The sequence below is a fragment of the Grosmannia clavigera genome (genome assembly GCF_000143105.1).
Source record: "Grosmannia clavigera kw1407 unplaced genomic scaffold GCSC_161, whole genome shotgun sequence".
Lineage (NCBI taxonomy): Eukaryota > Fungi > Ascomycota > Sordariomycetes > Ophiostomatales > Ophiostomataceae > Leptographium > Leptographium clavigerum.
The window spans coordinates 391,146-414,165 of NW_014040778.1; the positions used below are offsets into that span (position 1 = coordinate 391,146).

Genomic DNA, 23,020 nt, shown 5'->3' on the forward strand with positions numbered 1-23,020 from the left:
TAGCCAGCCACGTCATCTTATGCCACCCAGCAGCCTGAAGCACAATGGCCGGCTTTGACGGCTGGCCGAGGCCGGCCTACAACGCGTCTGTCGAGGGTTTTCGTGAAAGGGAATATCCCATGCTGAAGGGTATGTTCCTCTCTTGTTGCGTGGCTTACCTGCTTTGTCGTTTCAGTTCGGTTTACTACGCGCTTTGCAGATCGCTCCTCCCAACTTTCTTACTTCCCTCCCTTGCTTTATCTGTTTTATCTTCCCGGCACTGACCTCTGGCTTCCAGACAACGTTTACCTCGACCATGCCGGTACCACGCTATACAGCCGCTCGCTGGTCGAGCGTGCGACTGCCGACATGATGAGCTCGCTCTTGGGCAACCCGCACGCCGCATCGCCATCATCCCAAGCGGCATCACTTCTGGTCGAGGATGTAAGACTGCGAGCGCTACAGTTTCTCGGTGCAGACCCAGCAGCTTTTGACCTAATATTTGTGGCCAACGCAACAGCGGGCATCAAGCTCGTGACCGAGGCTTTCCGTACGCTGCCAGGCGGCGGCTTCGCGTATGTCTATCATCAGTCCAGCCACACAAGCCTAGTGGGAGTACGGGAAGAAGCTCACAGTAGCATCTGCCTAAACTTAACGGAAATTGAGGCGTGGATTGAACAAGGACATCAATTGTCGTCAGCCCCTCTCGGGCTGGACAGCTCTGGCGTCGACAACGTCCTGTTTGCCTATCCAGCACAGTCTAATATGGACGGTCAACGGTATCCGCTGTCGTGGGCATCAGACGTGAGGACCTCGCCAAACAGCAATGACAATGCGGATAGTCACGACGCAACATCGCCGTCTCCCCGCATCTGGACGCTTCTCGATGCTGCGGCGTATGCGTCTACAGCTCCCCTAGACCTTCACGATGCTGTCACAGCGCCAGATTTCGTCGTCCTCAGTTTCTACAAGATCTTCGGCTGGCCAGACCTTGGTGCGCTGCTGGTGCGTCGGCCAGCCGAAGCCGTGTTTGACACACGTCGCTATTTTGGTGGCGGGACCGTGGATGTAGTGGTGTGCACGACCGAGCAGTGGCATGCTCGGCGCCAGGCATCGCTGCACGAGCGCCTGGAAGACGGCACGCTTCCGATCCACTCCATCGCCGCACTCGGAGCTGCACTGGACACGCACGCAACGATGTTCGGGTCCATGAAACGCGTGGCTTCCCACACAACATTTCTAGCAGACCGGCTGCGTCAAGGTCTGCTTTCGCTGCACCATAGCAACGGTGTGGCTCTGTGCGAGATATATGGAAACGAAAGAGCGAGCGGCCGCGGCGGCGGAAACGGCCCAGTTGTTGCGTTCAACCTGCGCAATGTCCATGGTGCATGGGTGAGCTTGACGGAATTCGATAAGCTGGCTGCCTTGCGTCGCTTCCACGTTCGCACTGGTGGTGTCTGCAACCCGGGTGGCATTTCCTCGGCCCTCAATCTGGCGCCTTGGGAACTGCGTCGCAACTTTGCCAACGGGATGCGGTGCGGAGACACGGCAGAGGAGGACATTGTGTCTGGGAAACCTACAGGAATCATTCGAGTGAGTCTTGGTGCCATGAGCACCTTGGCCGATGTCGATCAGTTCCTCGCATTTCTGCACGAATTTTACTGCGACGCTGGCTTGACAAAGTATCCTACACTCTATCCTGCCACTAGATTGTCCTCCAGTTCTCCACCCAGTCTCGTGGTGGCATCCATCAGTGTGTACCCCATCAAAAGCTGCGGCGCGTTCGCCGTGGCCACCGGAACACCCTGGGAAGTTCGACCGGAAGGTCTCGCCTGGGACCGCGAGTGGTGTTTGGTGCATCGTGGCACCGGTCGTGCTCTCAGCCAGAAGCAACACCCGCAGATGGCTCTGCTACGGCCGCAGCTTGACTTTGTTCGAGGAGTGCTGCGGGTAGTATGGGGAGGAGCCAGGATGGAAGGAAGGTCGAGCGAGATTTGCGTGCCCCTGTCGAGCAATCCGGCCATGTTTGCGCCAACATCGTCGAGACCCATCTCTCTGACGGCATCTTCCCGATGGCCGTCTCGCGCATCCAGAGTTTGTGGCGAGGAAATTGCCGCTCAGGTCTACACGACTGCGTCCATCAACGACTTCTTCTCCGATGTCCTTGGTGTGCCCTGTTCTCTTGCCAGGTTTCCACCTGGTGGCCACGGAAAAAGCATGCGTCACGCCAAAGCTCACCTACAAAAGCATCAGGCTGGCCACAACCATGCACCCCCGTCTCCACCAGAATCAGACTCGGATGGATATGCCATCTCTGGACGAGGAAAAATGCCGACCAGCAGCGATAGCATCAACAGCAAGGATGCACATGCAGCAGCTATCCGCAGTCAAACGGCGCGTCGACGCATCCTGCTCTCCAACGAGAGTCCCATCCTGGCCATCAACATGGCCAGCGTTCGTGCACTCAACTCTGATATTCGTGCCAGGAACAGCAGAAGCGATGAACACTCGTCGACAGACGTTCCACCCGACGTCTTTCGTGCTAATATCGTATTGGACAATGCCGGACAGACCAATATTGCCAGTGGACACACTGCTGCCTATGCAGAGGATAATTGGTCTCACCTACGAATCGGCAGCCAATCCTTCCGCATGTTGGGCGCATGCCGTCGCTGCCACATGGTCTGCGTTAACCAGCAGACCGCTGCCCGCGGCGAGGAGCCCTTTGTCACGCTATCACAGACTCGACGCTTCGATGGTAAAGTCTTTTTTGGCATCCACATGGCCCACGAGGCAGAAGACTACAAGACCAGTAGCACAACGACACTGGAGCAGCAATGGCCTACCATCATGGTGGGTGATGCTGTTCAGGTGCAGTCGCCATGAAGAAGGATCGGAAGGACTAGAATAAATCAAAAGGCACTACTGTGATAAGTATATATTTGTATATATAATCCCCGTATGTACAATGTAAGATGGGGTGTATTTTGGCGACTGCCCATCTAGGTGAAACACTCGACAAGCCCAACATATTATTGTCTGGATGCTCTCCCAGTCCCTGTGGCTTACGTCCACGTCCCGTTTGCCGGCCCAAAGTAACCGACATCCGGCATTGCCTTCCACGTGGCTCCAAGGCCGTCTGCCGTGTTCTGCCATCTGTGTCTTGGTTAGTACGATTGTAGAAGCAGAGGCGGTAGAAGAGGAACGGACGTACACTGTGTTTCCCCACCAGTCGGGGAACTGCACGTTGGGCCCGTAAGTGACGGCAAAGAAGATGACGATGCCGGACAAGGCGAGGCCGGTGTCCAGGGCGGCTGCCATGACGTAGTTGTACTTGGTCCACCAGGCGTGGAAGCGCTTGTAGATGATCTTGTTGAAGATGACGTTGACAATGTACCAGCTGCTGTAGTTGATGCCGGTGGCCGGCGGCACGTTGTAGGTGCCGACAAAGATGAGCGGCCAGTTGATCTTGCTGACCCAATCGATCTTGGTCTTCTTCCAGACGAACCAGGTGATGGGCGGCAGCACGAGGCCGATCCAGAAGAAGTGCAGCAGGCCGGCGTAGATGCGGCCGACGGAGTAGAGCCTGCCGGGGCCGACAAGGCCCCAGATGACCGACGACGACCAGACGGTGCGGCCGGTCGGACAGGTGAAGCCGTTCGGCTGGTCGGAGTCGCAAATGCCGTTGATGTGGCCGAGCATCCAGAGCGTCACGCCTGTCTGCGTAAGCGCACCCAGGATAGTAGCGATGCCCTGCGAGAAGAAGAGCGTGCGGGGCGCGATCTTGAGGTAGTGCGCCAGCTTCATGTCGGCGGCAAAGTACAGGCCCTGGCCGACAACATCGGTCGAGAGCGTCTTGAAGAGGATGTTGGCAATCGGCTTGCCCTGGAACATGTAGCCGCCGATGAACTCGGACAGCACGTTGACCTGGTTGGCGTCGACGTTGGTGACGCCCTGGATCACTGCGGGGGTTAGCGGTGGGGGTAAAAGGGAGGAGGAAAGAAGAGAAGAAAAAAGAAAGAGGAAAGAAAAGGAAAAAGCACAATTTGAGAGAAAGAACAGAACTAGGGACAACTCACTTCCACAAGGAATCATGTATAGTGCCGGAATGATAAAGGCCAGGAAGATGCCGTAGACGGGCAGTCCGGTGTGGTAGTGCTCGGTCATGGCAATGGACATGCCCAGGATGACCAGGATAATGGCCACCCACCAGTAGACAGGCACGCGACGGTAAGCCTTCATCAGGCGCGCGTGCACGTCCAGCTTGAGGGTACCGTACAGCGCGTGCTTGAGCTCGTCCCAGTGGAAGAAGTAGACGTGCGACAGCACCGACGTGATGGACGCAAACGAGAGCCCATACACAAACGCAAACGTCGCCGGCAGGTACGGCGGCGAGTAGGCCTCGTACTTGACCTTGTCAAACTCCTGGCCCGTGATCACCATGGACGAGTTGTACACTTCGCCGTACCGGTCGTACACATCGGCCGTACACAACGGCAGGTAAGCCGTGTACCATGTGTTGGTGTAGTAGATGGCCTGTCCGCTTGTCAGTGGTGTTGCTTAGTCAGCACCTCTGTACCAGACGTACCGGCGTGACGATCCAGAAGAAGATGGCAAAGCCGAGAAAGACGTTCAGCGCTGCCCAGTGCGGGCTCAGAAGCGGGTTCGTGTTGTAGCTGATCATCGACCAGTCAAACGTGAGCGGGAACAGGCCGAGACCGGTGACCTGCAAGAGTCAGAATGTTGCAGGGGAATTCCTAATCGATAAAAAGAACTCACCATTCCAAACACCTGGTTGACCGCGACATTCTTGGGCACGATCCAGCTGCTCGTGTCAGTAAGTCTGCGGGTGGTACCAGACATGTATAAGATACGGAACATACCAGATCCTACATTGCTGTCAGTTCGGAGGCCATTGCAACACGTCCACAAATTCACTTACCATGTAAAGTAGCTCAGGCCCGTAAAGATCAATCCTGGGAACCAATACCTGGAGTGGCCGTCAGTCTTGTATGGTCACGTGACACGAATACCGTCTTCATTATTTCGGCATCACCTACCACACAAAGGCACAGCCGCCGACGACGAAGAAAAATCGCAGACGGCTGATGCGCCAGCCGTCGGCGAGGACGTTGGCGCGCGAGTGCAGTGATGACAGCAGGGCGACATTGCTGAGGGTTCCGGGCCAGATCATGGAGGCCGGCTGGACGAGCCAGGGCGTGCAGAGGCCGGCGATGCCGTAGCCAAGGAACTGACAGCAGATGACGGCCATGACAGCGAGGCCAGTGGGAAGCTTGAAGCCGTAGAAGCGAGCGGCCTGGATGAGGTTGGTGGCGTCGGCCGAGCCGAAGCCGAAGGAGGCGTTGCTCATGATGGTCACCATGGCGTGCTCCTTGATGTTGAAGTGGCGATCGGGGTTGAGCCGGCCGATCGGGAGCGTCTTGGCCATCAGGACGCCGATGGGGAAGGCCAGCAGCTCGGCCACGAGTGCGACGATATGCACGCCGGGATAGCGCAGGCTGAAGAACTGGTTGACGCCGGAACCGATCATGACAAAGACCTGATGCTCGTGTTAGCGGCCAACATGGCCTCTTGGTGTCTGCACAGATGTCCGACGTACGACTCCCAAAAGCCAGGCCCGGAACGTGTTCACCGGCATGTCCGGGTCGTCTGTCTCGGGCACCACGGCGCGCACCGATTGGAACGGGCTCGTGTCCGCGTCCCAGTCGCCCTCCGTCTCGTCTGCCGCAATCACGCGCGACAGGTCCACCTCCAGCTCTGCCAGATGTCCATTCTCGACGTCGTCGGCCGTGCCCGTCGTCGTGCCGAAGACGTCCTTTTCCGAGTGGCTGTTGGGGGCCTTGTCCGATCCGCTGGCAGCGGTGGCCTCACGGTCCGATACCTGGAACGTCTTGTCCATCGTCGTCGTCGTTGATCAGCAGCAGCAGCAGCAGCAGCAGCAGCAGCAGCAGTGGCTGTTTGCTGTTCGTGTGGGATCGGACGGATGCATGTCCTGGCCACGGCGACAGGCCTCGTTATAAATGAGAGCTATCTGCATTTTGCCCCCCGTCTCTTTTTGCCTCGCTGCTATCTGCCCCGGCACAGCAGCCAGCGTCTTATCAGGGCCATGGAAAAGTGCGAGTAGCTCATCGACGGACTGATACCATCGTTGCCCTTGCTCTGGTGCCACTGATACCATGGCAGCCAATCAGTTGGCTACGGCATATGCCGGTTTCCCGGTTTGCCCCACCGTGATCGTGGAGAGGACGCCGATAAATATACGCTTTTAGGAAGGTCTGTCCCAGGGTGCCGAGCGATAAGCTGCAATTGACCTGGCCTATCTACATAGTGTGACTAACGAGTGTCTGTGGAAATAACTCTCATCGTCGTGAACCTATCAAGCAATCTTCTGTCCTCCACTTTCGCCACTACTGCTGACTTTTGTGGGCTTCTATATGATGAGCCTGGATCCTGATCTCGGGTGGACCTGCACTGCTATTTCGATCCTCCGTAGAATGCAATACAGGTCCACCCGAGGCGGCTTCCGGAAATGCACGACGTATGCCCGTTATCCTTCCTGCCTATGTAATATTTACAAGAACCAGCATATGACATGACACCACTCGACTTCTGATGATTTAATTAGGTGACAACGAAGAACGACAAACAATATCACATCTCCTCCTGTCTCCTAATCCGAAGTCATAGTACGTGGAATCGTACCGGCCGAGACAATCTCGCTACAGGCTGCAGATTATCCGGGGAGCAGGGTGAAATCCACAATGCGTGGCGCTCCAAATCATATTATCGAACTCGATTGCAAAGACTATTAGTAGACCCATCGGCAAGATGGGACGTTGATTATCTAGCCGATACACCAGGCCTTGGGGCCCAATGTCCCTCTATAGAATATACCTTTTTACGTCGTAAGAAGGCTAAACCTTGGTTGTAGACAACACTGCTCTTTGTCTCTACGGTATAAGCCAAAAACAACAATAGAATGTGACAGGTGTAATCGTGTTGGCCTTTACATTGTGGAAACGCAGATGCCAAAAAGGTTCCCCCACCCCGGATTTTTGACAATACGACGTACTTTTCCACCGCGATCGGCAGCCGGCCGATAAGCCGGCTAACCCTTCCACTTCTCACTTTGGTCCGGCACTACCAAAACCCGTACCCAGATCCTTGGCCGTGGACTCTGAGCCACTCTTTCTTCCGTGGCCAAGAAGCAGCGACTAGAAATAAGCAAGCTATATCCATTTCAGAACTTCGACTACGTCCTTCGGTCATGTGACTCTGGGGCTGCCTTGAATGCGTCTCTGCAACTAATTCTTAATGCTGCTCCACCTATGAAAGGGTGTGGATTTCCCCGAGGTCACCTGACTTGACCTTCGGCCGCCGAAAATTACTAGATAAGACGAAGCCCTGATCTGCGCGCATACTGCGCACAGTCTGGTCTTCAATCAGTCAACCACCGAACGAAATACCATCACTAGATCTTCTGAAGGCCTTAGAGCTTACTACGATACGTGCAACCGGTCCGGACGAATATCCCACAAGGATTACCGTACGGGTCTTACACTGGTGATCACGCAGAACGTGCGTGACAGACTAGTGGTGCACGGAGTAGAAGCCACAAGGGCCAGGTCGCCACAGTAAGGTGGGACAGTTCATTGTTTTTGACTTGTCAATCGCGACCCCCCAAAAAACTTATTTCTACTAGGTGGTATAGCGTAGAAAGCCAAAGGTAGTTGTTGTAGAGGCCATACTACTGACTTAGCAATGTCTGTGTTGATGTAAGGTTGTCATCAGGCACAGTCACCCTAAAGGTTTCACGCACGAAATACGTCGTCACAATAACTCATTACCAGTGTTTGCATCGAAGGAGTGTATGGTTTATCGTAGTCTGACATAAAAGGTTGTAAAAATACAATTCAAGAAAGAAGCGTTGGAGAGTTCGACCGCCTGGGTTGGCTATCTCAAAAGCCTGGAGGGCTTATCTCAGGTTCTGGGCATGGGCCGCATACGTAGCCACGTTGATGATGCTGGCGGGCGCCAGCGTGAAGTTTCCGGTGTATCCAAGCAGGGAGAAGTAGAAGCTGTGAACGCTGTGGCTCACAGCAGCGGTGATGCCCTCCTGCAGGCTGGCCAGAGCGGCTTGTGCGTACGGTTCCCAGGACTCGTAAAAGTCGTGCACGATAACGGAAGACTTGGCCTTGACCGTCTCATTGCCCAGGGTCGACAGAGCATCCGGCGTAAAGGGAGTGTATGTGTCGGGTGCGCAGCGCTCGTACAGATCGGGATCAGTGGCGCCGCTGGAATTGGTGTAGCAGGTCTCCATCTGCACGATGCTGTCGGCAATGTCAAAGAGACTTTCGCTGCCGGCCTGCACGAGCGTTCCGGGGTTGAGGACGATGGGGCCGCCGCGGTCCTCAAAAGCAGACTTGGCAAATTCCGTGATTTTGGTGTTGTATGCGAGCTTGGTCGGGTCCGTATCGATCTCGTCAAAGAAGATGCCGTCCAGCTGAACGTTGTAGGCCGACGCATTGGTGGTGCGGCCGGCACTGGTGGTCCAGTTCAGGTACTGGGTAACACCTTCGATGATGACGGAAGAGTCCCGGCTGGAAGACTCGGTGTGGATGTAGCCAATGGACTTGGCATTGCTCCGGCTGTTCAGCGCATCGATCCACACGGCAAAATCATCCAGGCCAGAGGGCGGGTTCGGGAAGTAGGGAGCACCGCTGTTGATGTTGATAATGATGTAAAAAGGCATCGCCGGATGGGCATCGACAGCCGTGATAAGAGCGTTCCAGTCAGCCAGCGCATCGTCGCCGTAGGGGTACTCGTACATGGGAACGAGGAGGCCGACGGTGGCCGAGGCAACGGCCATCAAGGCCGACAGAGACAGAAAAGACTTCATAATGAATGATTTGCACAAGGCAGGTAAGGAATGTAAAGGTTGAAAAAAAAAAAGAGTGAATAAAAACAGGGTCAAGAAAAGAAGGTTGACGATAACGTTGTGTCTGGGGCATCTCGAAGAAAACACGCTGAGGTCGGGGGATGCATCTCCTTTATATGTATGGGACCCATGGCGAACAGAGTTTGTGCCGTTTCTGGCGCACATCTGCTGAAAGGACTCGTCATGTCAAAAGCTGTGGGACGAGTTTTTTTGTCCTCCCTGCAAAGAGACCTGCCGCCCCTCCCCACCCCTGCGTCTACTATGTACTCCGTACGCAGCTTATCAGCGTTTATGGTTTAGTGTCAGTGTGGTGTTCCTGCGGTAGTATGAGGAAAGACACATGGCTAGTACACATTTGGGAGGCGGATTCTCTTCGTCTGTAGTCGTAGTCGCACTCCGTAAGATACTTTGTGCCCTGTGCTCCGTCCCGAACTCCCTAGTCCTGTAATTACGGGCCACGAGTGGAGGATGGGAATGCTCGGATGGGGCGACGGGCATCTGGAATTGTTTGCTGAAACATGCCTCCCTGTTGGCGCGCGCCATCTTCGGCCGCCAGCTACGGTCGGGACCTTGCGAAAGACAGACGCAGTAGTGTATACATGCTCCGTACTCCGTACATTTGTCGTACATCGTTCGCGTGCCTGCAGTTGGTGGGGCCCAGAGTTGGGAATGGGAAAGGGTGGAATTCTATCGAGGGAGTAGTGGATCTCCATCAGATCGAGAATGTGTCCGCCTAGGCCGAGCCCGAGAAAGGTGAAGAAGCCGAGACAGAGGCCGTCAGAACGAAGCGAGCAAGACCTATTGGCGGCCAGGCTCTCCTTCTCTGCGGCAGACCTCTTTCTCTAGTTGGCCTGGCAGAACGACAACGGTAAAAGTGGACGGACAGCTTGCAGGAACAAAGGCCGAGAAGCGGCTCAAAGGACCGGCTGATTGGCTGTGGCTCTGGCCAGTTCGTCTGCCCAGACTCCAGCGGGTCTTGCCGCGCTGATTTTCAGCGACCCTAACCGCAATGATGATCGACGCCGGGTGTGACTCTGGCCTGTTGACCGCGTTCCGATTGCAATGCGACTTCTGCGAATGCCAGTTCAGGGCCGCGATGTCTCGTTTCCATACGCCGCAACGGATCCCTAGATCCCGTCTTCCATGTTCATTTGCGTGTGGGCTTGTTGAGCGCTTTTCGATCGGGACACTGTTTCATCACGAAAGGAGTCCCGACCCCTGCAGAGGAGCGTATGCACCCCTTGTTCTGTTTTGTTTCGCCAGGACTTTTGGCGCTTTCCGGCCGGCCCTTCAGCTGAGAAGCCTGGGCCGTGCTAGGCCTTCTTCGGCCGGTCCAGCGCTGACGGCTCCACTCCTGCACTGGCTGACAGCAGCGAACGCGTTTGAGCGCGAAGACGCCGCGTGGGCTGGCAGCTGCCGGAAGCCATCCGAGACCCGTCCGCGATGCTGGCACGGATTTGGCGCTGTGTTTGTGTGTCTGTGTGTCTGGAAAAAGGACGGGTTTGCATGCCAGTGCACTTCCACGGGACCGATCACAATTGTGCTCTGCCGTCACATTCGCCGTACTATTACGCCACTCCCTTGGAAAGCCTCTCATATAATTACAGCCTACGCCAAGAACGCAGTCTAAGAGCAGCCTTGCAACCGATGAACTCCACGAGAACCATTCATTCGAGGCAGATTCTATCCACACGACGTTGGCCACAGGTAGGGATTGTGTGCACCTAGTACGGAGTATGAGTGCCTGTACTAGACCGTGAGGCTTTTTTCCACCAGGCAGTCCCGCGCTTTAGCGTCTCGCTGGGCGGTGTGACAGTGATTCCCATCGCTACATCTACCTACTGTGTCTATCTTCTAGTGAGCGATTTGTGCAGTGTCAACAGCTGCTGAACAGACTCGTTGCCGGAGACTTCATCAATGGAGAGACCAATGTTTTCTATTAGTAAAGCAACATACTTGCGACGTCTTACTCCAAGACATGTCAATTTCGACAGCGGGTGGACTAACCGGGGCAATGACACGAAGTACGAAGTACAAAGTGGGAACCTTTTCGCGATTTGCGAGAGATAGTGGATACACGAATACGTCGTATATTGCAAAAATTGCGTGTTTCTGAGCCTGGTAACAAATATGTGGCATACGTCGTTTGCAAGGAAGGAAGTGATTAAAAAGGCAACCAAGACAACGAATCAGCGCCACAGCTCGGGCATCTTAAGCTTTTGTGCTAATCTAGCGGAAAAGTGACGGGGATACGGAGTATGTCTGTACGGAAAGGTTTCAGCAAGGGGGCCTTCCGTCGTAGAAGAGATTTCTTGTCCAAAAACCCCGTATATCCGCCAACATCCAACTTGTATCAACACTCGTAAAGGGTTTATCCCGAGCTAGCCTATGAACTCTATTATTTTTTTGTCGGAGGCTTGCCGCTATTGACTTTCCAAGGCCGCTGAGTGAGGATGGGGTTTTAAACAGCGGTCACGCCATTTTACATAGGGTAATGGAGCAGGTCTAGTTTTATCTAACAAACAAATTCTCTTCTAGATAGACGCAATCAGGAAAATCTCAACCATTGCTGTCAATATTATGCGGCTCGTGTTGCAAAATAGCCGGATGTTCGTAGAATTACCAGTATGCTAGCTCTGTAAATACCTTTTTCAGGTTAGAGGTAAATGAGCCCCTGACGGTGGCAAATTATCGCGGTACAGTACTCCGAGTGCTCTAGGAAATTCAAGACCTGTATGGTCATACGGAGTATTGGCACTACAAACACGGTCAAATGAAAATGGCAATCGGGTTTCCATGCTCGTGGTACAAATATATATATATGCAGGTATCCTTACAACGAAATTCATTTGTTTCTTGAACTAAAGCTCTTCAAAGCAAAGTTTAGTATGCCTTGTGTATCAAACAAGTGGCTCCTTTGCTTTCAATTCCTAATAATTCCAAATTGCCACAGAATTGAAGTTTTATGCTCTGTCCAGCCTCAAACTTGGGGGCTGTACTCCTTGATCAGCGTGTAAAGACAAATTTGCGTTTTTTTTCTGCTGCACAGATCTCGGCTAACATGCAAGTACTAAGTGAAATACCAGTAGTGTTCGTAGGCAGCGCATCTACTTCCGTAATTAAAGAAGGTGACATTTGAACAACTTTGACTACGGTGGTGACACCTGCCGCTTTGTGTTCAGCGCTCGTTGGCCAATCCGTTAATCTGACAGAGTAGGCCTTGGAGTAACTCAGAGCACAATCAAGCTGAGTCACTATCCTTATGAAACAGTAACCCGATCTTGTATAAAGGTGCAATTCTGCTGCAACGTCTCTTTTTGATTATTTTTCTGACCAAAACAACTTCATTTGAAGCATTCAAAGCTTAATCATACAGCCCACTATCGTATGCCTGTCTTTGATCGGCCATGGAAACCCCGGAACGTCAATTGACAATTTGCCACGATGGGATCGGCCACCACCCTCTTGGCGCTGGGCCATACTACTTTAAGGAAGATCTCATCGGCTGGCTTTGCTCCCAGATTCAAGAGACAGCAGTTCACATCTTCATTGGAGCACAATCAAAATCGTGCCCACACATGGGAAACATATGCAACATAACAACGGCTTTCGCGATGGGACAGTTGCTAAAAGCGGCTGGCAAAGATGCATCCATATTTTTTGACGTTGTTGACACCGCTCCTTCGCCGTGCAGCAATGGAGGCGGACCGACCCGAATTGACGGTATCACCTACCAGAAGAGCCTCCGCTGGACAGGAGCTGCCGACACATATATGAAACAGTTCGGCGACATTATAGAAACTTTATCACAAATATCTGGTGTAGCATTTACCATTCGAAAGCAAGCCGACATACTCGGCTCACGTGAAACTCTCACCGTTCTTAAGGACCTCCTGACACAGCACGAGCAGCTTGGAAAGCTCTTCTCTCACAAAAACAGCAAGATCGGGATTCGGGCGACGTGCCCTGTTGCTTCCTGTGGACTTGCTGATAAAGGAGGAGTGCGCAACCAGTACCTTGAAGACAGTGTGCAATTTCACTGTCCAACACATGGCGCTTTCAGTTTGTCTCTTGATGATCCGGAAGACGTGGGAAAGCTGGAACTGAACACGCCCATGCGAAACTTGCTTCGCAACCGAGTATTTGGGAGCGATCGATCCGCCCACTGGATCCAAGTGGTTGGCGCTGATTATGCTGGTTTTTACCAAGAGCAGCTGCTCTGGCGGCCTATTTCGAGCAGCCAGCCAGCTCGACTTCCTCTCATAATCTATAGCCCGGCTGTTCTCGACTGGTCTGGTGCGAAGATATCATAAAGCCTATATGTCGACCGAACGGCATACGACTACCTGAAAGGCACAGAATTTGAGTACATGTTGGACTATTCCCTCGTGGCATCCAGCGGCATCAGCCTCGAGAACATCTCAGGGTATGCTACGATTGGGTTAAGAACCCCTACAAACTGTTTCGTGCTTACAGCATATACTACCTGCATAAGCTCATCCTCGATGCAAAGAAAATGGACCAGGATGTTAAGGATGCTGGGCGCGACAGCGTGAGTGCTGCTAAACAGCTACGGCATAGCACCCAATAACTCAGCGGGGTTTTTAGGAGGTCGCTTGATTTTGCGAGTGATGCGGCATCACGTGGGTTTTCGTTCTCCTCAATGCATTTCGAAATTGAGTAGCTATTGTGTTTCAAAAACAGCAGTGCCACGCATTTGACTGATCACAAAATGCATGTGCTCGACAGCTATTTTGGCTGTGCTCGTAGTTGGCTGTGTACACGTGAAATGTTGATTTACGCGAATAACTATGTATTTGAACAGTCTAATTCAATATGCAGGTAAGACCCAGTATATCTTATGAAGATTCATGCTTATTAATGTGCTACAATACCGAACGGAAATGGCAACTCTTCTTTGAAAACATCAAAAATAAATCCGTATGATTTGGTAAACTTAATGCACCCTTTGACACGCGACCTACTCGCCATGGCAGAAAAACGCGACATCATCCTCTCCATCCACCCTCAGCACGTCGAGAACATTGTTCGCCACAGAAAAAACCACGAGTTTCGCAACTACAAGCTTCCCACCCAGCGAATGTGGATCTACGAGACGCGTCCAGCATCCGCCATTCGCTTTCGAGCCACCATCAGCCACGGCAAGCGCCCCGGCGAGATTAAAAACCCCAGCGGCCTGCGCAACGACGAGTTTGACCGCGGCGACCTAGCTGGGCGTGTTCAGTTTGGCTACGAGATTCTAAAGCTAGAACGCCTCGCACAACCGATTTCGCTGGAGGAGCTAAAGAAGAACGGCTGGCTAAAAGGACCACCGCAAAAGTATTGCTTTGTAATGCCGGCATTTGACAAGGTCTTGCAGGCGAGGGAATTGGAGCTGGTCTTTGATGCCACGACCGCGAGAGCTTCAGGTACAACCGCTTGCAAGGCTACGCAGGTGAAGGAAACAGTGGGAAAGGACGAAATTGGGAACGATGATGGGGCCGGGCAGTCGGGGGGTCCGACAAATTGCTCATGATCAAACGGCACTGGTTCTTTGACACAAAAATGGGTCCCAAGATCTTTGTTTGGTTTCCACCACCCTGCACTCACTGCTCTACTGCGTACCCGACCCAGACTACCTCGCGTCTAAGAACAGATACAAAATTTTCATGTGTCTGTTTCGAAAATTGTATTGTTGTAAGAATTATATCCTGACGTCGCCGCAGAAAAAAAAAAAACCCGCGTCATTTTGCTGTATTAGGAGAGGTAGGGGGTTCCAACACTCTTTTACCCGCTGTCTAGGTTTTTACCATTCTCTTAAGAGTAGACTACGACCAAGCAATTCTTGTGACCTACCGGCAGTTATTGCTGGGCACAGGATATGTCACAAGACACAGTCAGATTTAAACACCAGATTTAAAACACTTCTTTCGGCTAGGCTTGTCAAATGAGCTCCCCTGAAAACTCGAAGACCGCATCCTCCAGTCGGGTCTCTTTCATTAACATACCACTAAGTTGGCTGCAAATACTCGTACACCCCCCGACCACCAGTTCTTAACGCGTCGATCTTGTTGCTGTCGCTACTGGTAGTGGCTAGACGGGCAGAGTTCTGTAGGTAAGGCGAAGAGCGGTGCTGTGAAAGGAAGCGATATAACGGAACTGTATATATGGGCTAACGATCCGGCTTGTCGGGCTGGTATCTACAGCAACTTTGTGGTCACCCACCACGACCTCATTGCCTGACTCGTCACCGGAGGGGAAGGTAAACTTTGTTTTTCTTATTAGTGTGATATTTTACGAGGTAATATTGCCGTAGCAGAGGCGGTTACGATGGGAGGAATGGATAATATGTTGGCGCGCCAGACAACCTTCTAGTCATAATTTGAGAGATATCACGGAGTATCTCACCGTCAGAGCCTTGAGAGACTGAGCGCTATATTTGGTTCACCACCATCGACAAGTACTCATGCGTCTCATTGTCTAAAAGAAGTCAAAGCTCTACTTTACAGACGATGGCCCCTGTCCGGGATTAACTTGTTTACCAGTCCTGCCATTGGACTCAATATTGCGCCATTAGCGTCTAGACGCCATATCGCTGAGGGATGACGTGCTGATGTGCTCCCCGCTGGAGATCAGGGTCAATTCCAGGAAAACGAAAGGCCCGTCACAGCTTTGGAGGCAATGTATTCTTCTGACTTTTTCCACTCAAACTTGTCCCCGCAACTAGATATGCCGTCAGCAGTTCCGGTACAGTCGTCTCCGCTGCGCAGATGGGTGCGCCCAGACAAGACGAGGCAGGACCTTCCCTGGGCTGATATTGCAGCTATTGATCTGAGCAAGTTCGACCAGCCCGGCGGCAAGGATCAGCTTGTGGAGGACCTCCGACAAGCAGTAGGTTTTTGGGAGAGATGCATTCCTCAGCCCTACCCCCTTCCCTTAGTGATCAACTGTTCGATATCTGATGCCTTACGGCTGATAGGTACACGAGACGGGATTCTTCGGACTCATCAACACTGGTTTCACGCCAGAGGAAGTGGAGCGCCAATATGACATTGGACAGGGCTTCTTTGACCTTTCCGTCGAGGAGAAAGATCAGCCGGGCAACCGGTGTGACTTCTCCAAGGGAAACTACTTTGGATACAGAAGAGCAAGTGCTGGACCTTTAAAACGTTGCTGATGCGACTGAACTAACACGATTTATGATCAGAACAACGACAAGAAGATGCTGGGACCAGAAGTGAGGAACAACTCCGAATCGGTTAACATCCCCAAGTTTACGGCGTACTACGCCAACGAGCCGTTCCACTCCTTTTTCGAGCCGTATAGGGACGAAATTGAGAGCTTCTCTCGGGTACGTGAAGGCCGATGTATCGACCAAGAAGGTTGCTTACTAAGCATATTGTGCAGCGCTCTCTTGACCTCGCGAGCCGGGTATTTCGCCTCTTTGCACTCATCCTGGAGCTGCCGGAGGACTTCTTCTCCTCGCGGCACGAGTACAGTCTGCCGAGCGAGGACCATCTGCGGTACATGCGGTACCATCCGCGGACGTTGGCCGACGACGTAAAGGTCGAGCGCAACTGGTCGCGCGCCCACACCGACTTTGGCTCGCTCACCCTCCTCTGGAGCCAGGATGTGGCCGGGCTGCAGATCAAGACGCGGTCGGGCGAGTGGCGCTACGTACCCCCCCTAGACGGCGGCATCATCTGCAATGTCGGCGACACGCTCGACTTCTGGTCGGCCGGGTACTTGAAGTCGACCATCCACCGTGTGATCCGGCCGCCGGAGGACCAGGCAAGCCAGTTCCGGCTCGGGCTGTTCTACTTTGTGCGGCCCGGCGACGACGTGGACATCAAGCCGGCACCGTCACCACTGCTGAAGCGACTCAGACTAGTGCGAGAGGATTCCGGGGAGGCAGAGCTGGTGACGGGGCTGCAGTATGTCAGGGAGCGGGTCAAGAACTATCATGATCATGACGACTACACAGACAAACGTGGGCAAACATTCAAGCTTGGCAGTCTGGAGATTGAGGACCAGGCCGCGTGAGCTAGGACCGAGGGAAACGGCAGATTACAGGCCGAGTTTTATTTGCCGCATCCTACAGGTTGGGCGTCAATGTAGCTATGCTGTCTGAAGCTAGTCTCGAGTGCAAGCGACCGCAGAAGTGCCGGGCATTGAAATGGTAATGGTTTAGCGCAGCAGCCGGTGACAATGCAAATATTGGTCTTGGCGGTTGTATGGTAGTGCAACGTCTCTCCTGATCCCCTGCCTGGGGTCGCAGCACGATTTAGCCGGCAGTTGCTAGTGCCACATAACGCGCATATTCTGGCCTGTTGTGGCCTGTGGCACCGCTCTCGGTCTCGATGTAGTCCTCGGTATTTGGTCCCGGGGAGCAGGTACGCTATCAAGGTACCAATCTGTTCGGACCAAACGTGTTTCGGATATTTGCTCAGATCCAGGCCAGCGTTTCTAGAAGCACAGCCTTTTCCACGGGAAGAACAAGACAATTGGATGCCAAGAAATATGCTCAAGTACAGCTACTTTGTACGGGCCCGCTGAGCTGCCAAGATAGAGCCAAAACTCCGTATCTGTACTCTTTTCTGTGGGTTTGTGGGGAGCTATGGAGAATGTGGATAATCTGTGGGGTGGTTCTGTCAGACCTGTCATGTGTCGTTCGGTCGGGTCACACTGCACTCCGGGGTATTTCATAAAGACCGTCTCCCCTGCGCTGGCAGGTCTCGGTCGTTTCCCGGCCCTTCTTAGCTTGTCTAGCCAAACAACCGTGCTAAATAGACATCCCATGATGTACTCGCATGGTTCACAGTAGAAAAACGTCGAGAAACTGCGCGATGGAATGGCCTCTCGGCCACGCCAGCCGTTCGTCCGAAGTCGGACTGAAGCTGTTCATTCTGCCAAGCGATTGCTCGTAGAGAAGACGATAAAGGGCAGTGCATATGCTGCAATGGTTCGGTGGCAACCAGTCATCTCTCGCAGCAGCAGACAGCACTCAATCACTGCTGGCGCTCTCCCCGGCTACTCTTTCCCAATGCTTGCCTCTCTCTCCACTCTAGTGCTTGGCGCCACCGCTGTCTCTGCGGCCGTGGTTGCCCGCCACAAGACACAGCAAGCCCCGACGGTGACGGTCAAGAACGGCTCGTACTACGGCGTTAACCTGCCGCATTACAGCCAGGACCTGTTTCTCGGCCTACCATATGCCCAACCGCCGGTGGGTGAGCTGCGATTCCGCGTGCCACAGTCACTCAACAGCAGCTGGACTGGCAGTAAGAACGCGACAGAATACGGGCCGCAGTGCATAGGGTACGGCAGTGATAATTGGGTTCTCGGCAACATCGTGTCGGAGGACTGCCTGACCATCAACGTGGTCCGGCCTAGTAACGTGCAGGAGGGAGACGATCTGCCGGTGGCCTTTTGGATTCATGGCGGTGGCTACACCGAGGGAGGCGGTCGGGACCCGCGCTATAACCTCACGTTTATCGTGCAGCAATCGGTCAAGGTCGGCTCGCCTATGGTGGCTGTCAGCATTAACTACCGCCTGGCCCAGTGGGGCTTTATGTACAGCCAGCAGCTGGCCGACGAAGGCTCGTCCAACCTCGGTCTGCGCGATCAGCGCCTGGCAATGCACTGGGTACAAGACAATATCGGTGCCTTTGGTGGAGATCCAGCCAAGGTGACCATTTGGGGCGAAAGCGCGGGCGGCAACAGCATCGGCAACCAGCTGGTGGCCTATGGGGGCCGTGATGACGGCCTCTTCCGCGCGGCTATCTCGCAGTCTGGGGCGCCTACAAGTTTGATGCGGTACCCGACTCCGGGATCGTGGAAGGACGCGTACGAGGCGTATGTTAATGCAAGCGGATGTGGCACCGCTGCCGATTCGCTGGCCTGTTTACGGACAGTTCCCTCAGACAAGCTGTCTGCTTTGTTCAACAGCAGCACTATTACAGTACCCTCCGAGGGTCCGGTTGTCGACGGCGACTTCCTTACGCAGTCGGGCACTACGGCCTTACGCAACGGCCACTTCGTCAAGGTTCCTTACCTAATTGGTGCCAACTTCGATGAAGGCGGCAGTTTTGGCTCCAAAGGCATCAACACCACCGATCAGTTTATCGGCATGGTCCTCGATGAAGGGATCGACAACACTACAGCCCTTACCCTGGCGGCCCTCTACCCTGATATCCCTGCCGTCGGCATTCCGGCCACCCTTCATGGCCGTCCGCCCGCCAGCGAGCTGGCCACGTATGGCTCCCAGTGGAAGCGCAGTGCCGCCTACAAAGGCGATCATCTTATGCATGTCGGCCGTCGCCTGACAAGCGAGCTCTGGACGCAGCATAATGGCACCCTCTGGTCGTACCACTTCAACGTGCTTGTTCACGGCCTCAACCCTCTTGTTGGTGCTGCCCATTTCCAAGACGTCGTCTTCGTCTTCGACAATACCCAGGGCCTTGGCTACGAGAATGCCGTGTCGGTCAACCCCTTCAAGGATGAGCCGGCCACCTTTGTCCGCCTGGCCCAGACCATGTCGCGCACGTGGGTGAGCTTCATCACGAAGCTCGACCCGAACGCATTGCAAAGTATTCTTTCACGTGATACCTAAGTTTATCCTACTCTCCGTCTCTGTGCTGACACATCAACAGCTTCTCCCGTGCATTGGCCCCAGTACTCTTTGGATAGTCCTCAGAACATGGTCTTTGATGTCAATGCCACTGACGTAGCTTACATCGAGCCAGATACCTACAGAGCTGAGGGGATAGCCTACATTGGCTCTATTTTCGACACGGTCTACGGCCGTTAACAGACGAGTCGATGTCTGCGGAATTTGTTTAATTGTATATTTGTGTATATTTAGTAGAACAACGCTGTACATAATTCATACCATGAAAAGCATCTCATTTTTGCTCTGAAAGAAATATGATATCTAGATCTAATTGTATTATACACTCAATCTGCCCCCATAAAAGTCCCGAAACAACCTGTATGCGCCGTACATATTTTGATTCGATGCTAGCAGCACTGGACATATTCTCGAACCCTTGGGTGTACACTTTTTGCCGCCTATTGTGAGTACAACCTCGTACGGAACGGTAGCCGGGACGTTCGCCTCACCGACACGTCTTGACAGGATCATCTCCCAGACAAGCTTGCGCGAGGATAGAGACATGGCCGTGGCCAGCTGAGCCAAAATAGCAACACCCACAGAATCCGCAGAGTAATGGAGAGTCTTGCGCACCAAATACACCATGGCAGCTATAGGTGAACTGGTCTGTGATATGAAAAGTTTTATACAAACGGCTAAACAGTTATGCCATTCTCTCATTGCCCACCGATACTCACACTGGCCCTAGACTCTATTTAAGCAGGCTAGACTGGACGCAGATCAGGGCTTCTACCTATGCATACTTTACTCCTTCGCCCCCTGGTGCACATCGTGACGTTCGCCGGATTGACCGCGGATATATGCCATTATCGACCCCACATTGTGCGGAACGAGGGCGTCAAATGGGTTAAACGAACACTCGTATGTTTCGGCTCGTGGATGCAGCGACTGAATTCTCTGTATATACGAGAATTCCTCTGCCAGTGCGGCATCGTCCACACCATTGGGTGGTGCCAACACGGCTCCAGACAATTCTAAATTGCCAATCATTCGTGATTCTGCACCCAGGTTTATCTGGGCATACATTTCTTCATAATAAGTTCCATCCTCATCCTCGTCCACATCATCTTTAATCACAACAAGTTCACAACAAGTGACAACCAACTTTCGGTATGCAAGAAATAGAGCACAGAGAGGGTAGTCGGTATTGGAGTAGTTCGGGTCCGCACCTCGGGCTACTAGGAGTGGTACGATGCCATATGCTGAATTCTGAGCCGCCCACTGTAGTGGTGCCCCGTGCGGCTTTGCAAAAATGTCCCTTTGCGCATCGGTATGCTCAAGAAGAAATTTTGCAAGAAGACCTCCATCTGTGCATCGATCAATAGCCGCAATTAAAGACGAGCCCGAAAAGCTGCTTATCCCGAGATTTGGATTGGCATTATTTCGCAGCAAAAAGCCAACAAAGTCGAAAAAGCATCGGTTTAAAGAGTCATGATAGCCGTAGAGCGCTGTAGCTAGGTGAGAATTGCCCTCATCATCTGTCGTATTGGGGTCAACACCCCGTTTCAGTAGCTGGTCGCAAACACCAGATCGTAGCGTCTCGACGGCTAGATGCAGAAGAGTCTGTCCCTTGCCATTGAGGGCGTGACATCAAACTTATCTTTCCAAGAATTCCAAACTCCCTCCAAGCCCAGAAGGATGATGCCAAACGAACTCTGCGTTGCTGGCATGCAGCGTTTGGCGACTTCCTCAAATAAGGGACTGCTTAGACGAACAAGTGTTGTATGGCCAAAAAGCGCTTTACTTCCAACAAGAGACGCCACCCCATCTTGGTAGAAACAACTGCTTTGACCTGGCTCCCCGAGGAACTGACGCAAAAGCCGCTCCGTGTGTTTTGCCCATAAAAACCTAAGGCAGTTTGGTAAGCACGTAAAAGTACACTTCTGCCAACTCGCCATATTTATATATTATCGGCGACACTCACATTCCCTGAGATTTTGATCAAAATGTGTCGAAGATGATCTGCCTCGTGCGCTGGTCGATTTCCTGGAACAATGGGTTATGTGCCGTTAGCATTTTCTCGGCTACAAATCGGTCAATATCTTCCTAATTGTCGGTATCTTTCATCTCAATACTAATAACATTCGTCAGGTTTGGGGGATCCCTGCTCGTCAGGAAAATCTTGACCTGCGATGACGAAGTGCACACAACATTGTTTATAAATCGCGTCAGGCTATGGAGTGTTGACTCGCTTGCGTCAACACATTCGTCCAGGCCGTCGATAACTATCACAGTCTTGGTGGAAGCAGCAAAAACGCGAGGAAAGAACAGCTTGTACCTTTCATCGGAAATGTACCTGGACTGGCGAGTTCTTTTATGCTCTTGCCACTCTTTGTAGATGGAGGCCAACGTACCCGAATCGTTGGCAGAGAACTGCCTGCTTCTGCACTGATCTGATCATGGTTCTTGTCAAGGATGTTTTGTAGGCGGCGGAATTCCATAGGGATGTCATTCACGAATTGCTTCATGAAAATCTTGTGACAGACATCTGCATTGGTTTCCATCTCTCTCTGCCTGTTAATGAGCTCATTTATGACCTTCGTGGGCTCATCAGGGTGGCCCAAATTATGCAATGCTTTTTTCAGGTAGCCCCCGTTATATATTCTTTTACATCGCGCCATGGATTCAAGCACGGTCGAATACAGAGCGATAATAGACGATTGTAGGCCAGACTTGGCGTCGCTAGTCATGTTCGTTTCTTCTGACAGATATACACGCCCGTAGCAAATACCTTGAAAGACCGAACGCTCAGTATGCTCGAGAATGACCAGAAGTTGGTCCCCTTGCACCAAATCGCCAGTTCCTAGCTAGTTGGGTATTTATTAGTAACGACTCGTGATACACTGTCCTACATCTTGTGAACAAGTACCAATGGAACTTACTTGAAGAGGAAATCGAAATGCTGCCCAAGGCAAGGCCGCGTGGATTGGATCAAAGCTGACCGCGATATCTCCTATCTCCTTGAAATGTTGTAACCAGTCTGCAATCCTTTGCAGGGTGTCTGGTAGAGCAGTTTTCTTCCGAGATGCATTTCTTACGAGCGACTCTGAAATCGACCGCTGAAGGCTGTTATAGAGATCTGGTCCAGTCCAGCGTATTGTTTGTGAATCTCCCATAGAAGGTCTTGATCTTTGCGCGACAGCGACAAAAACGCGTTATCCCACAGCTGGTTAGAGTCACGCACGTCTTGCAAATCAATGCCAGAGGCACCCAAAGGCGGCCTTGAACGTGGCCTTTCGAATGGCCTAAGCATAGTATTACTCGCTAGGCAGTCATTGTTTTCGACGTAGGTATTGTGAGAATCGGGGTAAGCTTAAACAGAAGTTTGGCAATAACAATGATACCGTGCTTTGGTAGAAGATGGACCAAAACTTCAAGCCGGAATGCGGGGTTTTGTACATTAGTTGCCCGCC

General features: G+C 52.7%; 6 protein-coding genes across 6 annotated transcripts; 4 read left to right on the forward strand and 2 right to left on the reverse strand.

The window, feature by feature from the left end:
- Positions 1 to 44: 44 nt before the first annotated feature.
- CMQ_8222 (molybdenum cofactor sulfurase) lies at positions 45 to 2,865 on the forward strand (the record flags this gene model as incomplete). Its single annotated transcript, XM_014315763.1, has 3 exons — positions 45 to 129; positions 278 to 554; positions 699 to 2,865. The coding sequence occupies 3 exons, from the start codon at positions 45 to 47 to the stop codon at positions 2,863 to 2,865; spliced, it is 2,529 nt and encodes an 842-aa protein (XP_014171238.1).
- Positions 2,866 to 3,044: 179 nt separating this feature from the next.
- On the reverse strand, positions 3,045 to 5,899 carry CMQ_8276 (small oligopeptide transporter; the record flags this gene model as incomplete). The annotated part of the gene is made up of 8 exons (XM_014315817.1): positions 3,045 to 3,135; positions 3,194 to 3,941; positions 4,059 to 4,515; positions 4,568 to 4,705; positions 4,759 to 4,804; positions 4,922 to 4,969; positions 5,040 to 5,539; positions 5,600 to 5,899. 8 exons carry the CDS (start codon positions 5,897 to 5,899, stop codon positions 3,045 to 3,047), a joined length of 2,328 nt encoding a protein of 775 aa, XP_014171292.1.
- Positions 5,900 to 7,975: 2,076 nt separating this feature from the next.
- CMQ_8106 (spherulin 4-like cell surface) lies at positions 7,976 to 8,899 on the reverse strand (the record flags this gene model as incomplete). The annotated part of the gene is made up of 1 exon (XM_014315647.1): positions 7,976 to 8,899. One exon carries the CDS (start codon positions 8,897 to 8,899, stop codon positions 7,976 to 7,978), a length of 924 nt encoding a protein of 307 aa, XP_014171122.1.
- Positions 8,900 to 13,308: 4,409 nt separating this feature from the next.
- On the forward strand, positions 13,309 to 14,474 carry CMQ_8280 (uncharacterized protein; the record flags this gene model as incomplete). Its single annotated transcript, XM_014315821.1, has 3 exons — positions 13,309 to 13,364; positions 13,415 to 13,490; positions 13,971 to 14,474. 3 exons carry the CDS (start codon positions 13,309 to 13,311, stop codon positions 14,472 to 14,474), a joined length of 636 nt encoding a protein of 211 aa, XP_014171296.1.
- Positions 14,475 to 15,667: 1,193 nt separating this feature from the next.
- CMQ_8037 (2og-Fe oxygenase family protein) lies at positions 15,668 to 16,981 on the forward strand (the record flags this gene model as incomplete). Its single annotated transcript, XM_014315578.1, has 4 exons — positions 15,668 to 15,829; positions 15,918 to 15,971; positions 16,146 to 16,289; positions 16,346 to 16,981. 4 exons carry the CDS (start codon positions 15,668 to 15,670, stop codon positions 16,979 to 16,981), a joined length of 996 nt encoding a protein of 331 aa, XP_014171053.1.
- A 1,000-nt stretch (positions 16,982 to 17,981) lies between these two features.
- Positions 17,982 to 19,745, forward strand: CMQ_8274 (carboxylesterase family protein; the record flags this gene model as incomplete). Its single annotated transcript, XM_014315815.1, has 2 exons — positions 17,982 to 19,524; positions 19,588 to 19,745. 2 exons carry the CDS (start codon positions 17,982 to 17,984, stop codon positions 19,743 to 19,745), a joined length of 1,701 nt encoding a protein of 566 aa, XP_014171290.1.
- Between the last annotated feature and the right edge of the window lie 3,275 nt (positions 19,746 to 23,020).